The sequence below is a fragment of the Oreochromis niloticus genome, linkage group LG1 (assembly GCF_001858045.2).
Source record: "Oreochromis niloticus isolate F11D_XX linkage group LG1, O_niloticus_UMD_NMBU, whole genome shotgun sequence".
Lineage (NCBI taxonomy): Eukaryota > Metazoa > Chordata > Actinopteri > Cichliformes > Cichlidae > Oreochromis > Oreochromis niloticus.
In genome coordinates, this window is record NC_031965.2 from 192,394 (window position 1) to 210,084 (window position 17,691).

Here is a 17,691-nt window from a genome sequence, read left to right on the forward strand (position 1 = left end):
GGGAAAATATTTAGTAATAATTAATCGTTTAAATGGGGGTCTTGTTTTTTCACATCTGTCGTTTAAGGCTTGCTTTACTTCCGGGTGACGTTGGCTGTCTAAGGGAAGATCATCCTATTTCTGCTAACGAACCGCTGCTAGATGTACCCCCATCACCACCACCACCCCTCCAGTGAAATAACTATCACATCATTGACAGTGTGAATATCACACCCATTACAATAACTTCAGACGTGCTGCAGCGGCTTCGCTGCACGAAGAGCGACGTATAACGGGAGCCAGCGAGCTAACTCTGATGTTGGGCGGACTTCCTCCGAGCTCGGATATTTCTACGACGAGGTTAGCAGGCTAACTTTAGCCCCGTTATTGATTTCTCGTCACAGAAAAGTCACACTGGCACACAGCCTGTGGTGTGTATGTGTCCCTTATGCATAAAGACAGAAAAATCATCGTCCATCGTCTTTGTCTTGCTCCATTATTGTTGGCCTTTTAAGATTTTATGCTAAGGAAGCTAGCTAGGTAAACGTTGCTAGTTAGCGTTAGGCGTATGTTTAAGATATGCTACGGTAGTTTAGTGGTGACCAGCTGGACTGGATGCTACAGTTTCTGTTATACAGTGTAAATGTGGATGGTGAAAAATTCTTGTGTTGTGACGGATTCCACAGGGTTTGTCTTTAAGAGAAAGGTGTTTATGGCGCTGGTTCAAAACAGGCAGAGATAGATTATTAAAAACAGGCCTATTGGGCACGAGCCCAAGGGATGCGAGGATCCCCAGCACTGCACCTGCAAAATCGCAAATAGCTGTAGTTTTAAAGGGGGAACGCGGGAGACCTGTACCCTCAGTAAGTAAAATATATGTATCTACAAAATTCTCCTGAAATCGTCTGATGTTCAATAATTTCTGAGGTAGGACCCTCATTTCCTCATCTTAAATTGTGTTTCTCCCAATATTCAAGCGAAACCTTTGCCCTCCGCAGAGAGAACTGCTACACAAACACAAAAAGTCCGAACATGGTCAACGTGAAAAGGAAAGAAACAGCCCCCAAAAAGATTACACGACAACAGATACTCAAAAATGAACAGAGACAACAAAGGTCTGCACAGATTCACATCAGTACAATTACAATTATGTTATTATCTGTGACTCTGAATGCAGGGGAGAAACATAACAAGGAGAAAAAGGTTCCATTGCTACGAACGTGACATCATTGTTTAGCAATGCACAACTGTCAGAAATGCATGCTGGGACTGACAGATTGGCAGGCATGTTTCTCATTCTTGAAATTCTTAAGACCAGTTCTTGATTGCTGTGCTCAATGAAGAGAAGCAAAATGTTAATAACCACAAAGAAATTAACTAAAACTACTACAGATTTAAAAATAAATAAATAAATGAATAAATAACTAAGGTAAGATGTAAAAATGACCCCCAAAACCACAAATGGATACACAGTGATAATAGAAAAGGGCACAAAATCACCAGTAGTCGGAAAATGACTATAAACTGCTCTTACTCCTGAGAGGTGCTGACAGGAATATCTTTTCTCACACACACACACACTGCAGCACTGAACATTTGTATGCATTACACAATGTGCTTGCATGTGAAATCAGAGCAGGTCACAGTCTGGTGAAGTCCTTCCTCCTGCATGTTTTACTCAGGCAGCACTTTCCCCTAAAGCAAATGTAGCGTTTCCAGTTCTTTACAGTGCACCTGCATTGCGCTGTCCTGTCATGTGTTACATGTGAGAAAAGGCAACTGCACACAATTATTTGACCTGATTGAACCTGAATTGTACAGACTTCTTCTGAAAATCACTTTCGACAGCACGCTGATAAGTCTCTAATAGGGTTCCACTGTTAATCAGCTTTAATTTCAATCACAATTTTGGCCTTCCAGCATTAAATGAACTTGATTAACCGATATTGAAAATGCATACTAACCAATATAATGCAAAGCAAAAGATAAGCATGTGGTTCTTAAATTAATGCCAAAGATATAGTGAAGTCAACAGTGCTGTCAGATTTTATTTGGCCAAAGACGTGTCCAATAAACATCAGGTAACAAAGATTTATTGTCTAAAGATATGTGAAAGTCTTGTGCAGGTTTTGTTACTGTGCAAAACGTGGGGAACTGTAGAGGGATCTCAAAGCTGTTGAGTACTTTTCTGCAAGTTTTATTCACATCAGGCAGGTACAGTGAAGGGAGTGAAAGGCTTTCACCTTTGCTTTGTGAAGATCTACTTGAAACAGGTGAATAAACACCTTATATGTCTGTAAAGAAATTATCACAAATGCAGCAGATTATAAAATTGGAAGCCTTTGTGATAAACTTTTTTTGTAATTTTTTTGGTCACATATACATATATTTTTTTTAAGATATTCACGTGATTGAGGATGAATTTTATTTTGAAGTAACGATTTGTATATTAGTTGGAATATAGCGTGACATGGATGTGGAAGCATTTATATGTTAAAATTCTTATGTTTATATTTTGGCCATAATCATGGAGCAGTAGTCTCTGCTTTAATCTGGTCCAGGTGAATTTCTTTCTCTGTGGGTGACTGCAACTGCTGTGCACATAAGACATCTAAAATTGGTAAATGCAAAGTTCAAATAATGTGTGAATGAAATAGGAGCTTTGGTGAATAGCAAGATGAATTCAAGTATATTTACAAAGTGAAATGAAGAAGCACATAAAAACTGCTCAGCTACCACAGTTTCTTCAAAAACGCTTAGCATATGATTTTTCTTGTGTATACTGTGTCCGGATTGTTGTGGTACAGCATCCAGCAGTAGTCGGCCATCATGCTACAATTCCTGAAACCTTGGTAGTGACGCTCTATTAACTGAATATCCTGACGAAAACGCTCTCCCTGTTCATCGCTCACCATGCCAACATTTTCTGGAAAGAACTGAAATTGTGAGTGCAGGATGTGTATCTTCAATGACATGCGACGGCCCAGCTTCTGGTAGGAATCGAGCAGATGCTGTACTCCTTCCTTGTATCCAGGAGACTTGTGGGTGCCCAGAAAGTTTTCGCAGAGCCACTTGAACGCCACCCAAGCTTCAAACTCGGCTGTTGAGAGAGTTTGTTTGTACCTTTCATCCTGCAAAACAGACTTGATCTGCAGACCTATAAATATCCCTTCCTTGCATTCCCATCAACATACCAATCACTTTCAGATCACCACAGATGTTCCAATGATGAGTTTTATACGCAACTGATTCAAGTGGCGTCTTTGTGTTGTCATAGGACTCCTTTAGATGAACACAATGGGCAATCGGCACGCTTGGTTTGGCTTTTCCGTTATGGAGTAGGACTGCCTTCAAGCTTCGTTGTGAATAATCAATGAAGAGACGCCATTCAGCTGGAACATCCTATCGTGACAAACTGCTGAGGAGTCCGTCATGACGATAGCACAGTGAGCCATCAGCAGTGAAGAACACTGTCAAGTTATGACTTCGACTGCTGTAGTGAGTTACAGTAACACCCTTGGCAAACAAATCCTGCTTAAACCTCCAAGCAAGAAGTTCTACTTCGTCGTTTGACAGGTTTAGAGCACAAACAAGATCGTTCAGCTCTGCTTGTGTAAAAGTCTCTGGTTCTGAATCTTCATTGGCCATGTAATCAGGATCTGATGACTCTGGATTGTAACCAGATGCACCTTGACCGTGTTCCTCGTCACCTTCTACAGAAGCTAATCCATCATGTGCCGGTACAGGAACAGGCAATTAAGTCATCATGAGGAACAGGTCTTATTGCAGAATCCAGATAGGGATATACAATTTTGTGAGAATCCGGTTATATTCACGCAGCAAAGATGGGAATCGTTGAGATGATCTCGCTGTTCCCGCCACACCATCGGGATTGCAAAGTCGCAGATTTAGCCAGTCACGCAGTCCATTGGAACAACTGCTGCAGATGACATGTGGAGCCCAAGATTTATCCTGGTCACCCAGTGGATAAAGTACAACATGTACATCTTCTTAAGGTCTGTGGTAATTGGGCGACGTCGTGAATGAACCACACACATAACAGAAACTGTCTGGATGATTGATACAATTTCTAGGCATGGTAACAACTAGAGCAGGGCGATATGGCCAAAAATATTTATCACGATATATATTTGAAAATTTGCGATAACGATATAACTGATGCGAGAAAATTGATGCGAGACAAAATACAACTCCACAACTTTACTAGTGCAAACCCCCCCCCCATCCATTTATTTTCACTTAAACAAGCAGCTGTTTTTTTATGTGCATTAAAGCTAAATAAACATTTAACAGTGCAAATGCAAATTCCTTGCTGAAAGTTTAACCAAAAGGCATTTCCAGTAGAAATGAGCTGACATATCCTGAGCATAACCATGTATAATATCCACTGAAGTTAAAAAGAGGTGCTTTGCAACATTAAACTGCAGTGTGCCAAATAAAAAAGTCAAATACGTATTTTTCGGACCATAAGGTGCACGGGATTATAAGGCAGATTAAGAGAAACAAAGCAGTCGGATAAATCAAACTTGATTCAACTCATTCTTCTTGCTTCCTCCACTTCTGTACCATTGATTCATTAATGCTGTATTCTATCACAGCTGCTCTATTCCCATGTTGTTGCAGTGTATTAATGACTAACCTCGTATTGTGGATGGATTATCTCAGTTGTTCTCCTGACTGAAGTTTGGTCCGTTTACAGCATCCTGCCATGCGATTGCATTTGTTTCTAACCATCGGGAACCTTCACGTTAACTTTTATTGAGTGGAAAAGTGTTAGCCTTCATCCTCCAGCTTCACTGTGTTTATGTTATGCTAACATAGCTGTGTAGCTAGTGATCACGTAGCACATCATTATATAGCAGCTAGCCCAACTTCAGTAACCCTACAAACGTCACTGCTGTTTAGTTTCCTGTCTTCATTTATGTTGGAAGTGATAGCAGAGCTGTACGTTTGAATTTTCTCAGAAATCTCTCAGTCAGAACATGCTATAGCATGCTTAGGTGGAAACTAGCAAGCTAGCTTCCCGCTAACTTCCTGCTAACTTCTAACTCCGTTAAAAGTAATAAATTCTGTATTCATGGATGCCTGGATGTTAAACTTCATAGTTACACCTGGTAAAGCAGCAACGCTGAACATTTTATTAAAGATGAAAGAATTTAGACAGTTTTAAACTCTCAGTGATGCCACAGTGTTTGTCGGAGTTTAGGACCCAGATTACTCCCAGATTTATGAGCACCTTAGTCCGACAAATACGGCAATAACGACGGCCGCTTGCATGTTCTACATAAAAAATGTGCTTTGTTGTGTATCTGACGGACAAACAACAAACCAGTTCCACATCACTGAAGTTGCACCATTTTTACAAACCAATTCTGGTTCATCCGTTTCACTCAACAATCCGCTTTCCCCCCCTTCTCATTCTCCGTTGCCGCCATGCTTTTCCGCCATGTGCGTATGAAAACAAAGGCACTGCGCATGCGCGTTTAACCCATATTCTATTGCGATATTTCATTTTCCTATCGTTGCCTAACATTGTACCGGTATTACCGCGAACGGTATAATATGGCCCAACCCTAGTAACAACTGAAATCTATCACAGGTAATGCAGTCTGTAACATAAAACACAGGGAACTGTCATTAAATCTGGCAATACGCTTAGGCTAATTATACCAACTATCATGCAATATGTAACTAGCTTCATCACAGAAACTGTACGCGCTAAAAAAACTAAACACAGATTTGAAATCGGCATGAAAAACCCACATAAACTTATCTCTGATGACTTTGACGTGTTGACCTGTGTTATTGTGTCCTTAATGTTATGCAGCTATCTGCCACCACATGGAAATGTTCACACATTTCCAAAGAGCCTGAGCTTTACTTTGAAGACTTTACTTTGACCCATAGTTATGCTCCTCTCCTCTGTCTTCCTGCAGCTGGCGGCTCTTCATCCCATCCTACTGAACACCTTGCTCAGGGGCTTCACTCAGTCAGTCATTGTAGCTCTGTCAGTCTGCACGGCGACTGTGTCAGACCAGCCTGACAGCTTTCATCAGAGGGCACGAGCAGCCAAAGCCAATGGTAAGCACGGGTCAGGGACCTTAGAGCCGCATATTCTGGAGAGTCGGTGTGCTGCTTTCCAGTATCGAGCCAGCAAGTATTTAGAAGGCGGTGAAGGTCCTCGACTCGGATCCTCAAAGCTAGCAATGCCTGGCCCCACACCGACCATCAGCAAAGCTCGGGTTTACACCGACGTTAATACACAGAAGAACAGAGAGTACTGGGACTACGATGCTCATGTGCCAAACTGGAGGTATATATACATGTTGGCTTCATGAGAGCATGATTTTTTTTAATGAATTTTTAATCACTGCCAAAATGTTTTTGCTCTTTCTCAGTAATCAAGACAACTATCAGCTGGTGCGTAAACTGGGCAGAGGGAAGTACAGTGAAGTGTTTGAGGCCATAAATGTGACCAATAATGAGAAAGTGGTGGTGAAAATCCTGAAGGTAAGCAGTAGACTGAGTTTTTTGCTAGGGGTGTGTGTGTGTGTGTGTGTGTGTGTGTGTGTGTGTGTGTACGTGTACGTGTACGGGTGTGTGTGTGTGTGTGTGTCTGGGTTTTTTTTACCTTTTATACCTACAGTCTCTACTAGAGATGGCACGATACCACTTTTTAAGGTCCGATACCGATTCCGCTATCATAAATTTGGATATCTGCCGATACCGATATGAATCTGACATAGCGTATTTTGTAATCAATAATACTGTTTTTTATAAATATCTTGCTGCATTTTGTATAAGTTCATACTCAAGTTTTAAAAAACAAGAGACTGAAGCTATTCTGTTATACCTGTTTGCAAAAAATACACTGCACCCAAAACATTTTATAGTTCAGCAACACTGATCAATCTGATAAATTTAAACCTAAACCATCCTCCCTATTCTGGTATTTTAAAGAGTACTTAGTGGAAATATTAAGCAACATAACTAACAGGGTTGCCAACTCCCAGCAAAAATATTAGGGAACCACCCCCCACCCTTAATCGATGTAATCAACTTTAATTTAATGCAAGTGTAAAACAAATGCACAGAAATCAATTATTTTTCTACAATAATTAAATAGATTCAATATCTTTCTTCAACAGAACTGCAGACTGCACTATGGTATCTTCCCAAAGGAAAAAGTACTATAGCTTACTCGGGTGTATATTAGACTTATTAGTTACTATATACAATGATGGATTTCTATACATTTTAATCAGATGACCACTTTTGTTGTAAGATTCATATAATCATTTATTCAAAGTTTTTAAATGACATAACAAAGAAAAGTATTTCTTTGTGCCCCCCTTTCCCTGTTAATGCCCTACCTGGCCCCCTGGCAACACTTTGCTAGACCCGCCCCTGCACAGTTACCAGCTGTCAGCTACTTAGAAAAGGATCCTGGTGTTATTTGTCTCTCAGAAACAGCTCATAACTTCAACTCATTCATGTCACCTAAAAGGTAAACCTGTTTCTCCATCACCTGTTCAGCTCTGATGATTCAGTAAGGACATCTCCTGGTTTCATCTGCATGTTTCCCTCTCACCACATATCCAAACCGACATCATGACCAGCAGCTTTTACAGCTGTGGCTCCATCAGCTGATACTAGAAAGTAATATTAAATACATTCTAACAACAGGTTATCACGCTTAAACGTGCTGCTGTTGTTTATCCGCTGGTCTCATCTTTCTAGCGCAAAGTGGGCGATAAACAAACAAGAAAGACAGGACTTGCGGCAGAAAAGTCGATCAGCTGATCATTGATCAGTTTCATGTTTGAAGTAATAACAGGAGAGGGAGGGGGAGTGAATGAGAGAAGTAGATGCAACTGCGCAGCAAAGACAGAATAACTCCAGCTTTGTGTCTATTTTTTAATTCTAGCTGAAGTACGGGACAAATCGCTTCCTTTTCACCTCAATATGCAACTCCGATGGCCAGTCCAGCTGTGGCTCAATATATCAGTTGTTAAGCTTAACGTGGAAATACTGTGCAAACATTCAGGGATGAACTTACACACTTGCTTTACTTCTCTGGGATGGTTTTCGCCGAGATGAAATGCCGCGGTTAGGAAGCATGTAGCGATGCTCCAAATGCTCCAACAGACCGCCGACAGGTCTCGCAGACAACAGCCGCTCTATCACGTGACACATACTGCTCCGATGCGCCGAGCTGGGTTACGCCAAGTAGCGCGTTTTGTGAGGTGATTTTATGATACTTCGGATCGGATTACATTTTTTATTTCTCTCCGATATCCAATCCAGTAATTTAGGTCAGTATCGGACCGATACCGATACGTAATATTGGATCGGTCCATCTCTAATCTCTACTAGTCATCCTTTGTTTTTGCTCTTTAATCATAGAAATAATTTGTATTGTGGTAACATGAGTCTTCTCGCTTTGGCAGCTATCCATTTCTGAAAAGCTCATCAAATCCAGAAGCATTTTTAAAATGTCTTCTGTTAAGGCTTTTTTGGCACTTGCTGACTTTTCTTTTTCAGATTACTTTCTCTTAACCTGTCAAACCTTACATTGTACTCTGGCATCATCTATTGGTCAAATGGTTTATGAACAGGCTGTGGCATCAATTTACTTCTGGATCCCATCAGTCTGGAGAGAATGCCTGCCCCTCAGAAAACCAGCTGGATGAATGTGTTTCTCTCTGGTCCCACTGATCAGTTCCATTACTTAGTGGGGATGCTTGGTTGTAGTCCCGTTTCCCTGTATGACTTGCAGCAGGATGAGGGTGGTCTCTGGGACTACTGGGATCTGGCATCTCCCTGGGAGCTGCAGTTGCTGTTTTGGGGTGTCTGGGTTAGGGCAGGGCGATATGACCAAAAATATTTATCACGATATATATTTAAAAATTTGCGATAATGATATAATTGATGCGAGATAAAATACTTTACAGCTCCACAACTTTATTAGTGCAAAAAACCCCATCAGTGTATTTTCACTTAAACAAGCAGCTGTTTTTTATGTGCATTAAAGTTATATAAAAATGTAACAGTGCAATTTCCTCGCTGACAGTTTAACCAAAAGGCATTTCCAGTGTAAACTGGCCGACATATCCTCAGCATAACCATGTATAATATCCACAAAACTTAAAAAGAGGTTATACACACACAGTACGGTGATATTATGTTAAAGCACAGTACATATCACTCCACGAGGCTCCTGCCTGCCTACAGTAGCCGTAATGCTCCGACAATCCATCAAGCGGTGCGGCTTCGTAGCTTAGCAAAGTCGTACTGAAACATTTGACAGATTTTCGAGCGCCGTGTACATAAAATCGTTTCGAGGTCAGTAAACACAACCAGAATTCATACATAAGGCACGCGGGATTATACGGGGCACTGTCGATTTTCAGAAAAATTAAAGGACTGATTTTAAGTGTGCCGTATTTTCCAAAAAACATGATAATAACGACGGCCCGCTAGCATGCTCTACCAAAAATAGTGCTTTGTTGTGTATCTGACGGACAAAAACTAAACCAGTTCCACACCACTGAAGTTGCAGCATTTTTACAAACCAGTTCGGGTTCATCTGTTTCATTCAACGATCCACTTTCGCCCTTCTCATTCTCCGTCTCCGCCATGCTTTTTCCGCCATGTGCGTATGAAAACAAAGGCACTGCGCATGCGCGTTTTACCCATATTCTATCGCGATATTACATTTTCTTATCGTTGCCCAACATTATACCGGTATTACTGTGAACGGTGTGATATGGTCCAGCCCTAGTCTGGGTCTCTACCTCAGTTGGTAGCGGTGGGGGCTGGGGTGGGGACTGGGGTGGGTGCTGCCTAGCAATCTTGGGGTGGTGGGTCCTGATCCCAGGCTGGGAGACCTGGTGCCCAGGGTTGCCTGGTGTCTCGCTGGGTACCTTCTTGCACAGGGTTGGTCTGCACCCCATTGACTGCCTTGCAGTGTAGTGTGTGTTGGCGCACGTTGGGACGTCCGGTCTGCACCATGGGGCTCGTGGGTAACTGTAAGCCCATTGGGTGGGGTAGGGTGTCCAGGTGAGGAGAGCAGCTGTTGCTGGGTGCAGCTTGTCCAAGACCCAGATCAGTGTGCCGTGTCCCTTTTGCTTTGTGTCTGTTGTAATTGAGTGGTTCCTTTGGGCTCATCTGCACACCCCTGTGGTGGGGCGTGGGAAATGGGGTGCATACTGAGCCACTTGTTTGCTGCTTCTCTCCTTCTGGGCTAGTGCTCTAGTCCTCCTGGTCTTACATATCCCAGCGCTCCCTCATATGGCACATTGTTCATACACGTAGGTTCTTGATGGAGGGCTGTGGGTCGCGTATGTCACAGTGGGTAGAGCAGTCATGTGGGTGGATTTGCTGAGCCTGGTCATGGAGGAAGGGGTTCACCTTCCCTACCACTCCCCACTGGACGTTGCTGTTGCTTTGGGATCCTGAACTCGGCCCCGCAGGCCTCTAGTGGGTTTGGCTGCCCATCGCCTCTGGTCCTGGACTCCCACCCCTCTAGGGGAGTAGTAATGCTTCTCACACTCATTTTTAAGTGTATTATGTGACACATACACACAAACTCCTCGCTCTCATTCACACACACACACACACACACACACACCAAAGAAAGACTGATTTATGTACCTATTGCTTTTGTTTTAAGGTGCATTAACTGGCGATGCATTGTGCAATTCTGTTTGTACTCTGTCGTTTTATTTCCCCCCCCGCCTATTTTTTTCCCCTTTCTACTACCTGTCCCATCTTAGACATTATCAAACTGTATACCAGAGGAGCCTATGGAGAATTTATAGAGCTGATATTGGAAAAACAAGTTGTTTGGCTCAACAGTGCATTCAGATCATAATTCTGGTTGCATAAGCTGCCAGACAGGACAGGAGTTAACAAAAAAACAAACAAAAAAAGAGGCTGTGGCATCAACAGCCAAGTGAATGAAATACCCAACATTTTACCAAATAACTATGCAGTTAATGCTACAGGAACAGAAACCCTTAAGTAGAATATAAAGATAAAGAAGCTAAAGAACATAAAGAAGCTGTTGATGATCTAGAAAAAATAAGCAGGAATATTTAATAAGTAGATATTTTTGTGCCGTGACAAGCTTTTATTAACACATGATGCACATGAAGGTAAGTTCACTGTGTATGTGGTGTCACTTCATGGTTATTGTAGCAGCTTTATTGTAACTATTTCTGTTATCCACAGAACATTTAAAAATTTTAAATGAGCAGCATAATGTTGGAAATACCATTGGGGTGTGTGTGTGTGTGTGTGTGTGTGTGTGTGTGTGTGTGTGTGTGTGTGTGTGTGTTTGGATGCCCAAAGATGCATTCTCTCAGCAGCGCCCTATTTTAATTTCCACTTATTTCCATTGTGCTGACTGTGAGTGTCCATCTCTACTCAGCCTGTCAAGAAGAAGAAGATCAAACGCGAAATCAAAATTCTTGAAAACTTGCGAGGAGGAACCAACATCATCCGCCTGGTGGACACGGTCAAAGACCCGGTGGTGAGTTGTGAAAACCGGCAGCTGCATGCGTGCGTGTGAGCCATGGTAATCCAGTCATGCTTGTAACTCAGTAATACCTGCTGTTCTCCTCAGTGAAGTCATGTGTTGTCCTCTCTTTGCAGTCCAGAACACCAGCGCTAGTCTTTGAGTACATCAATAACACAGATTTTAAGGTACTCAAGTTTGGACTACCAGCAGGGTTACCATCCATGCAAACATGTTGATGTCCATTATTAATAACATGCATAACCCTCCAGTTAATGTTCCACATGTGTAGAGGCCAGCTGCTCACATCAGAACACTTTTCCTACATTGATGTCTCTCGTGTGGTCCACAGGAGCTTTACCAGAAGCTGACAGACTACGATATCCGTTACTACATGTATGAGCTTCTAAAGGTAATATTACTTTGTTTTCACATGTAAACTGATCCTCACTTTTCAAAGTGGAAGAGTAGAGTACCACTCTTCAAATGTGCTGCGGTCACTGAGGGACTTCCTAATTCAGAGTGTGAATCTGTCGCCACAAGGTGCCAGCAGCAACACTGTAGTGCAACAGTAGCGAGCCAGGATTATATCTAATGACACAGCACGAGTCAAATATGAAAGCATCCTCTGTATTGTTTATCCAGGAAGGTTTAAGTAAAGTCGTAATACGACTGTTAAACACTTGAGTTTAATACAAACTAAAGCAACTAAACTTTGTAACTGTTAAACAGCCTGCACAGTATTGTCACATGATAACACACGAGTCCATATGCTCCGGCAATACTCACTGATGATAGAACGTCATTAAACATTCATTCAGATAAGCTGTCCTGAGCATTAGCAGACAAAGCAGATGGCCTCAGTGGTTTTATTAATGCTATCTATGAATATGTTGAATGCGCACAACATTTGAATTTGAGTGGGACACACATGGAGGGGAAAAGTGACTTTTGGAGGTACATTTGGATGGAACGCCACCATGATAAGCAGCTCACTGTTCTGTGTGTTCTTCAAGGCTCTGGACTTCTGTCACAGTATGGGGATCATGCACAGGGACGTGAAGCCGCACAATGTGATGATTGACCACCAGCTGAGGAAGGTGCTGCTGATGCTTCTATGGGTTGTTTTGTATGCTGGAATGTTGGCGAGTTGTGTGACTGCAAACACTTGTAGCCCTTTTTCCATTAGGACATACTCGGCTCGACTCATTTTCAATTACAATTGAGTGCCACCTAACAGTCGTGATAGCCACGTGACGTCATTTGTACTCGACATTCGAGGAAGTCGAGGCGATGTTACACCTGCTGCTCACTCTGTGGGTTTTTTGGGTGACGGGGTTCATTTTTGTGAGGCTTTCCATCGTTTCCGGATCCTTAAAAAAATGGTGGTTTTGATTTTCGTGAAGGAAACACTCTCACGCCCCGTCGAGTGACATAACTGACCAACCAGTCGATCACATGCTGTCTGTTGATCGCTTGGAACCCCAGCTGAGTGGGTACTATAGAAGTACCAGGTATCCAAAAGTTGAATCTGTTCATCTGGACGTAGCGTTTTGTGGGAGAAACGTTTCGTCACTCATCCAAGTGACTTCTTCAGTCTCAGCTGACTGCAGGTTTCACCAAACCTTATAAACAGTACATTTGCATAATGACTGAAACCAGCCCACTGAAGGAACAATGGGCTGTGAGGTCAGTTCCTTAATCATAATTATGCAAATTCTCATGACCATTGATCAACAATCACTGACCAAAACCCACTGATCAAAGAACACTGATCAATGGCCATGAGTCCCATTCACAGAGAGTTGGGGAATGGCTGCAATCACAGCATTGTAAGATGGTGACAGATGTACCCTTAGGCCCCCTCCTCGATTCAGAGATGGTCTTTCCCTTTTCACGTAAATGGCCTCCTTGACTCCGCGCTCAAACCAGCGTTCCTCCTTGGGAATTTGCATAATTATGATTAAGGAACTGACCTCACAGCCCATTGTTCCTTCAGTGGGCTGGTTTCAGTCATTATGCAAATGTACTGTTTATAAGGTTTGGGGAAACCTGCAGTCAGCTGAGACTGAAGAAGTAACTTGGATGAGTGACGAAACGTTTCTCCCACAAAACGTTACGTCCAGATGAACAGATTCAACTTTTGGAGATTTACTTTCCTGGATGATTGAGAACGCATCAAGACGAAGTACCAGGTACTACCCCCTAATGGAAAACCTTAAAAACCATGTCGAGCACTGCCGAGCTGTGAGTAGGTCCTAGTGGGAGAACGGCTAATGCTTGAGCTGTAACTTTGTCAAACCACAATGTGAACCTTCAGAATGGTTCAACAAGACACTGTGTGTAATGTTGTCTTTTCTGTTTGTGTGTGACAGCTGCGTCTTATAGATTGGGGTTTGGCTGAATTTTACCATCCCGCTCAGGAATATAATGTCAGGGTGGCCTCGCGCTATTTCAAAGGCCCCGAGCTGCTAGTGGACTATCAGGTATGCTTCCACTCAGTAGAACACGGTCACCTGCCCGTCTCAGTTTTCTCTGAGCTCATTTTCAGTTTTGTGTTGTTCTTTCAGATGTATGATTACAGTTTGGACATGTGGAGTCTCGGCTGCATGTTGGCCAGTATGATTTTCCTGAAGGAACCGTTTTTTCATGGCCAGGACAACTATGACCAGGTAAGAAAGACAGCATGAAGTGGTTTTTCAGAAATATGTGATCCTGCAGGGTCAGAGACAAAAATGCTTTGGTGGGTTATACTTATGCTTTTTAACTATAGTACAACAACAAACAACCTTTATTTGTCACATACACAATTATACAGAGTACAACATGTAGTGAAACTCTTGTGTCCGAGCTGCAGACATAGCCGCGCCATTCCAAGGCTTTTTGTTTTTAGCATGAGGGGTCTAGCCAGGACCCTTACTGGATACCGGGTGGGAATCGAACTTGTGACTCCCGCTTGTGACTCCTGCTCCGAAGGTGTGTAGTCTTACCACTACACTATCCAGCTGCATAATAAATTGTAAGCCAATAATAATACATAGTAGTGACCTGAATATAAGCCATGTGTTTTCTAAGAAAAATCCAGACAACAGTGAGTGGAAGGAGCTGATTTAAAAGGAGGTGGCTACAGCTTGTTGTGTCAGCCTCCACTTCATGCCCTGAAAGCTGTAACTCAGACATTTCTACACTAACTGTAACAACACTTCACTCAATTAGGATAAAACAGCCAACAGATAACATGTTATTTTTAAAAGGTCAGAGTTCAGGTCTCGATCAACAGGGATGTAAAAAGCCACTGACTGACTGTGTTGTCTTTGTTTCTGCTTTCATAAACAGTGTCTTCTGTTGTGACAGTGCACTGACATATTTGAGCCATTAGGGGGCGCACTGACATGGTATGCATCTTGTTTTCCAGCTGGTCCGCATCGCTAAGGTTCTCGGCACCGATGAGCTCTTTGGCTACCTGCACAAATATCACATAGAACTGGACACTCGCTTCAAAGACATGCTGGGGCAGTGAGTATCGCCGACTTCCCGTAAAACAGCTGAAACATATTCAAATGTATTGAAAGCAGCTCACACCCAGGCAGCTCAACTAGATGTTAATAGTCACTTGTTTCCAGGCAAACACGGAAACGCTGGGAGCAGTTCATCCAATCAGAGAACCAGCACCTGGTGAGTCCAGAGGCTCTGGACCTGCTGGACAAGCTGCTGCGCTATGACCACCAGCAGAGGCTGACGGCGGCCGAGGCCATGCAGCACCCGTACTTCTGTTAGTACCGCGCGCTCTGCCCGAGCCCCAGCACAACTCAACAACAGCTGTCTGCTGAAATAATGAGTCACACATCTGATTTCACTCTCAACATTATACAAGCTCTTCTTCCATTTTATCCGTTAACTCCATTCACCAAATATAAAGCAGCGATGTGTCACCACAGGGGTCAAACACACAGTAACCGGAAACACCAGCAGGCCGTTCGTCTTCAGCCTTGTGGACCTGATCTGATATTTTCACTCGATCAGCTGATACTCCTTATGATGCTGACAAAGCAACATTTATATTAAAATACTTTACTCGTCTTCCAGAATCATTGTTTAAAATCAGGAGAATTCTTTTTTTGATCATGTAGAAATTCACTTTTCCGTTTGCTTTTTAAAAGATAAAAAGCAAAATGTCTCTCAGTCCACATCAAAGATGTCTGTTATGTGGACTAAACATGACGTAATTTTTAAACATTTTTAAAAATTTAACGTGACCCACAACAAGTGGCAGAGCCCGTGCACTCATCAGCAAAGAGTTTACAGAAGTCATGTCAGAAAGTTGTTTGGCCACATCTGTGTCTGCTTTCTCTTCCTCTCTCTTTCCTCCTGCCTGAAGACGACCTAAACAAATGACAAGAAAGCTCACGGAAAACATTTTGTGTTTATGTCTCAGATCCTGTGGTGAAGGAACAAGCAAATGCCAACACAGATGGCTCAAAGGCAATAAGCAGCTCCAATGCAACATGATAACCAGAGAACAGGTAAGGCACACAGCAAATACTCTATTTATAATATGTAGAGATGTAGAGGTATGCAAAAGCTTGGATGTGCCACTTTACATGTCATGCAAATGCGTGCATGTATGAATGAAAGGCTCACTGTTGGCTTTTGAAGTGATTACAGCCACTGCAGCACGCAGAAGCTACGGGCTTTCCTCCAAATGCAGATGCTTTAGTCTGAGTCTGTCTGACACATTATTACTGTGGATATTAAATATCAACCAAAATCAGCACAAGCCGAGCTTCTTCAGAAGGGGTCTGGAATTATCTAGCAGCATGTAACGTGGTCGTGCATTTGTGCTTCAGGCTGTTTTCTGCATGTTGTAGCAGTTTATTGTCACCAGGGGGCAGTGTTAGAACATGCTGCATTACCAGGGGTGCATTTGTATGTTCTGTTGTTCCTTAAGTTTATTCCCTACTACAGTGAGCACAGTAATCAATAAAGACAAAAAAAACTTCTTTGGACTGATGTAAAACTAAAGTTCTTTTTATTTTTGGAGACATTCTGACTTTTATCAGCGAGCGTAGTGAAGAGTAGAAATGAAGGAGTGGGGGAAGGTGCACCTCAGCCTGTTCACTCTGTGAGCTGAAATAAGGCCAAGATTGAGACCAAGATTCAAACAATGTAAACTGAAACTGCAGCCAACGGTCTGTCTACACTGTTGTTTTGAAATTTCATGATTTTGTTCACCTCTTCCTCCTCATGTTGAGCGTCACTGTTATCTTCTTTCCTGTTCAGCCGGCCCTTCACGCACTCTATTGTGGTTGCCTTAAATGGAGCTTCTTTATTTACTCAGACACCCTGTGGTGACCCGGGAAAGACTGCGGAACAATACTGGAAAATTTTAGGATGATTTTAAACTGCCTGACTCAAAATAAAATCCTTCACGAGCCAAAGTTACTGTTCCTTAAAATAAAAAGCAGCAGCTGTGCATCAGCATTTGTGGACAGGCTCAGTTTGAAATATTTGCTCCAACAGAACCTGCTTAGACAAAGCTGGCCTGTTATGAATATTAAATAGTCTCCTTTTGCTTGTGTTCTGCTTACTCACACCTCTGTGATTACAGGATGAGTTTTCAGTATTTGTTTTTCTCTGTCCATTCAGGAAGAATCTTTATTACCTCAACTTGTGACCTTTTCGTGGCAGAAACCTCTGCCTCCACATCAACAGCCATACTGGAGCAAGATGTCAATTTTGCAGCACAAACAAAAACGCACGGAATAAACTCCTCCCAACAAAACCCTGGGAATCTGCGCTGCTTGGTCTGAGTCACAAATAAATCAGATCCGGAGTCAGATCTGACACCTTCACCTTCCTCCTCCTCCTCCTTCTCTTCCTACCTGCCAACATCTCCACTTGTTTTTAAAATGAGCAAAGTGACTTGTTGGATGGGTATCAAGCTGGTGTTATTGCTGTGAAGACCTTTGTCGGTTATCGCAGCGACGACTTCAGATCCAGTTGCAGGTTTTAAGCACTGAGTGGCGTGGAGGCTCTTTTCTGCTATCGATAGAACAAAAGCTATATTAAAAGAGAATAAACCATTTTTATTTAAAGGTGTGTCTTCTGGACTTTTATTGTCTCTGAACTGAAATTTATCTTCAAACACTACGGTCCACATAGCTCAGAGA

At 42.5% G+C, this 17,691-nt stretch overlaps 2 protein-coding genes across 2 annotated transcripts in view; one reads left to right on the forward strand and one right to left on the reverse strand.

The window, feature by feature from the left end:
• Positions 1-17,691, reverse strand: part of kiaa0895l — a 62,098-nt gene that overhangs the window by 14,299 nt on the left and 30,108 nt on the right. The window lies entirely within an intron of this gene.
• Positions 108-17,616, forward strand: LOC100690588 (casein kinase II subunit alpha'). The gene is made up of 13 exons (XM_003452587.4): positions 108-339; positions 5,937-6,313; positions 6,399-6,510; positions 11,435-11,536; positions 11,659-11,709; positions 11,874-11,933; positions 12,538-12,621; positions 13,897-14,007; positions 14,092-14,193; positions 14,937-15,037; positions 15,145-15,293; positions 15,957-16,044; positions 17,168-17,616. The coding sequence occupies exons 2-12, from the start codon at positions 6,207-6,209 to the stop codon at positions 16,028-16,030; spliced, it is 1,053 nt and encodes a 350-aa protein (XP_003452635.1). The 5' UTR covers positions 108-339; positions 5,937-6,206; the 3' UTR covers positions 16,031-16,044; positions 17,168-17,616.

What these genes read in the sequence shown, in the direction of transcription:
- LOC100690588 (XM_003452587.4), top strand. Translation starts at nt 6,207, where the DNA reads ATGCCTGGCCCCACACCGACCATCAGCAAAGCTCGGGTTTACACCGAC. An exon ending in ACACGGTCAAAGACCCGGTG is followed by an intron (nt 11,537 to 11,658) that starts GTGAGTTGTGAA and finishes CTCTCTTTGCAG; the next exon opens with TCCAGAACACCAGCGCTAGT. An exon ending in GCCAGGACAACTATGACCAG is followed by an intron (nt 14,194 to 14,936) that starts GTAAGAAAGACA and finishes CTTGTTTTCCAG; the next exon opens with CTGGTCCGCATCGCTAAGGT.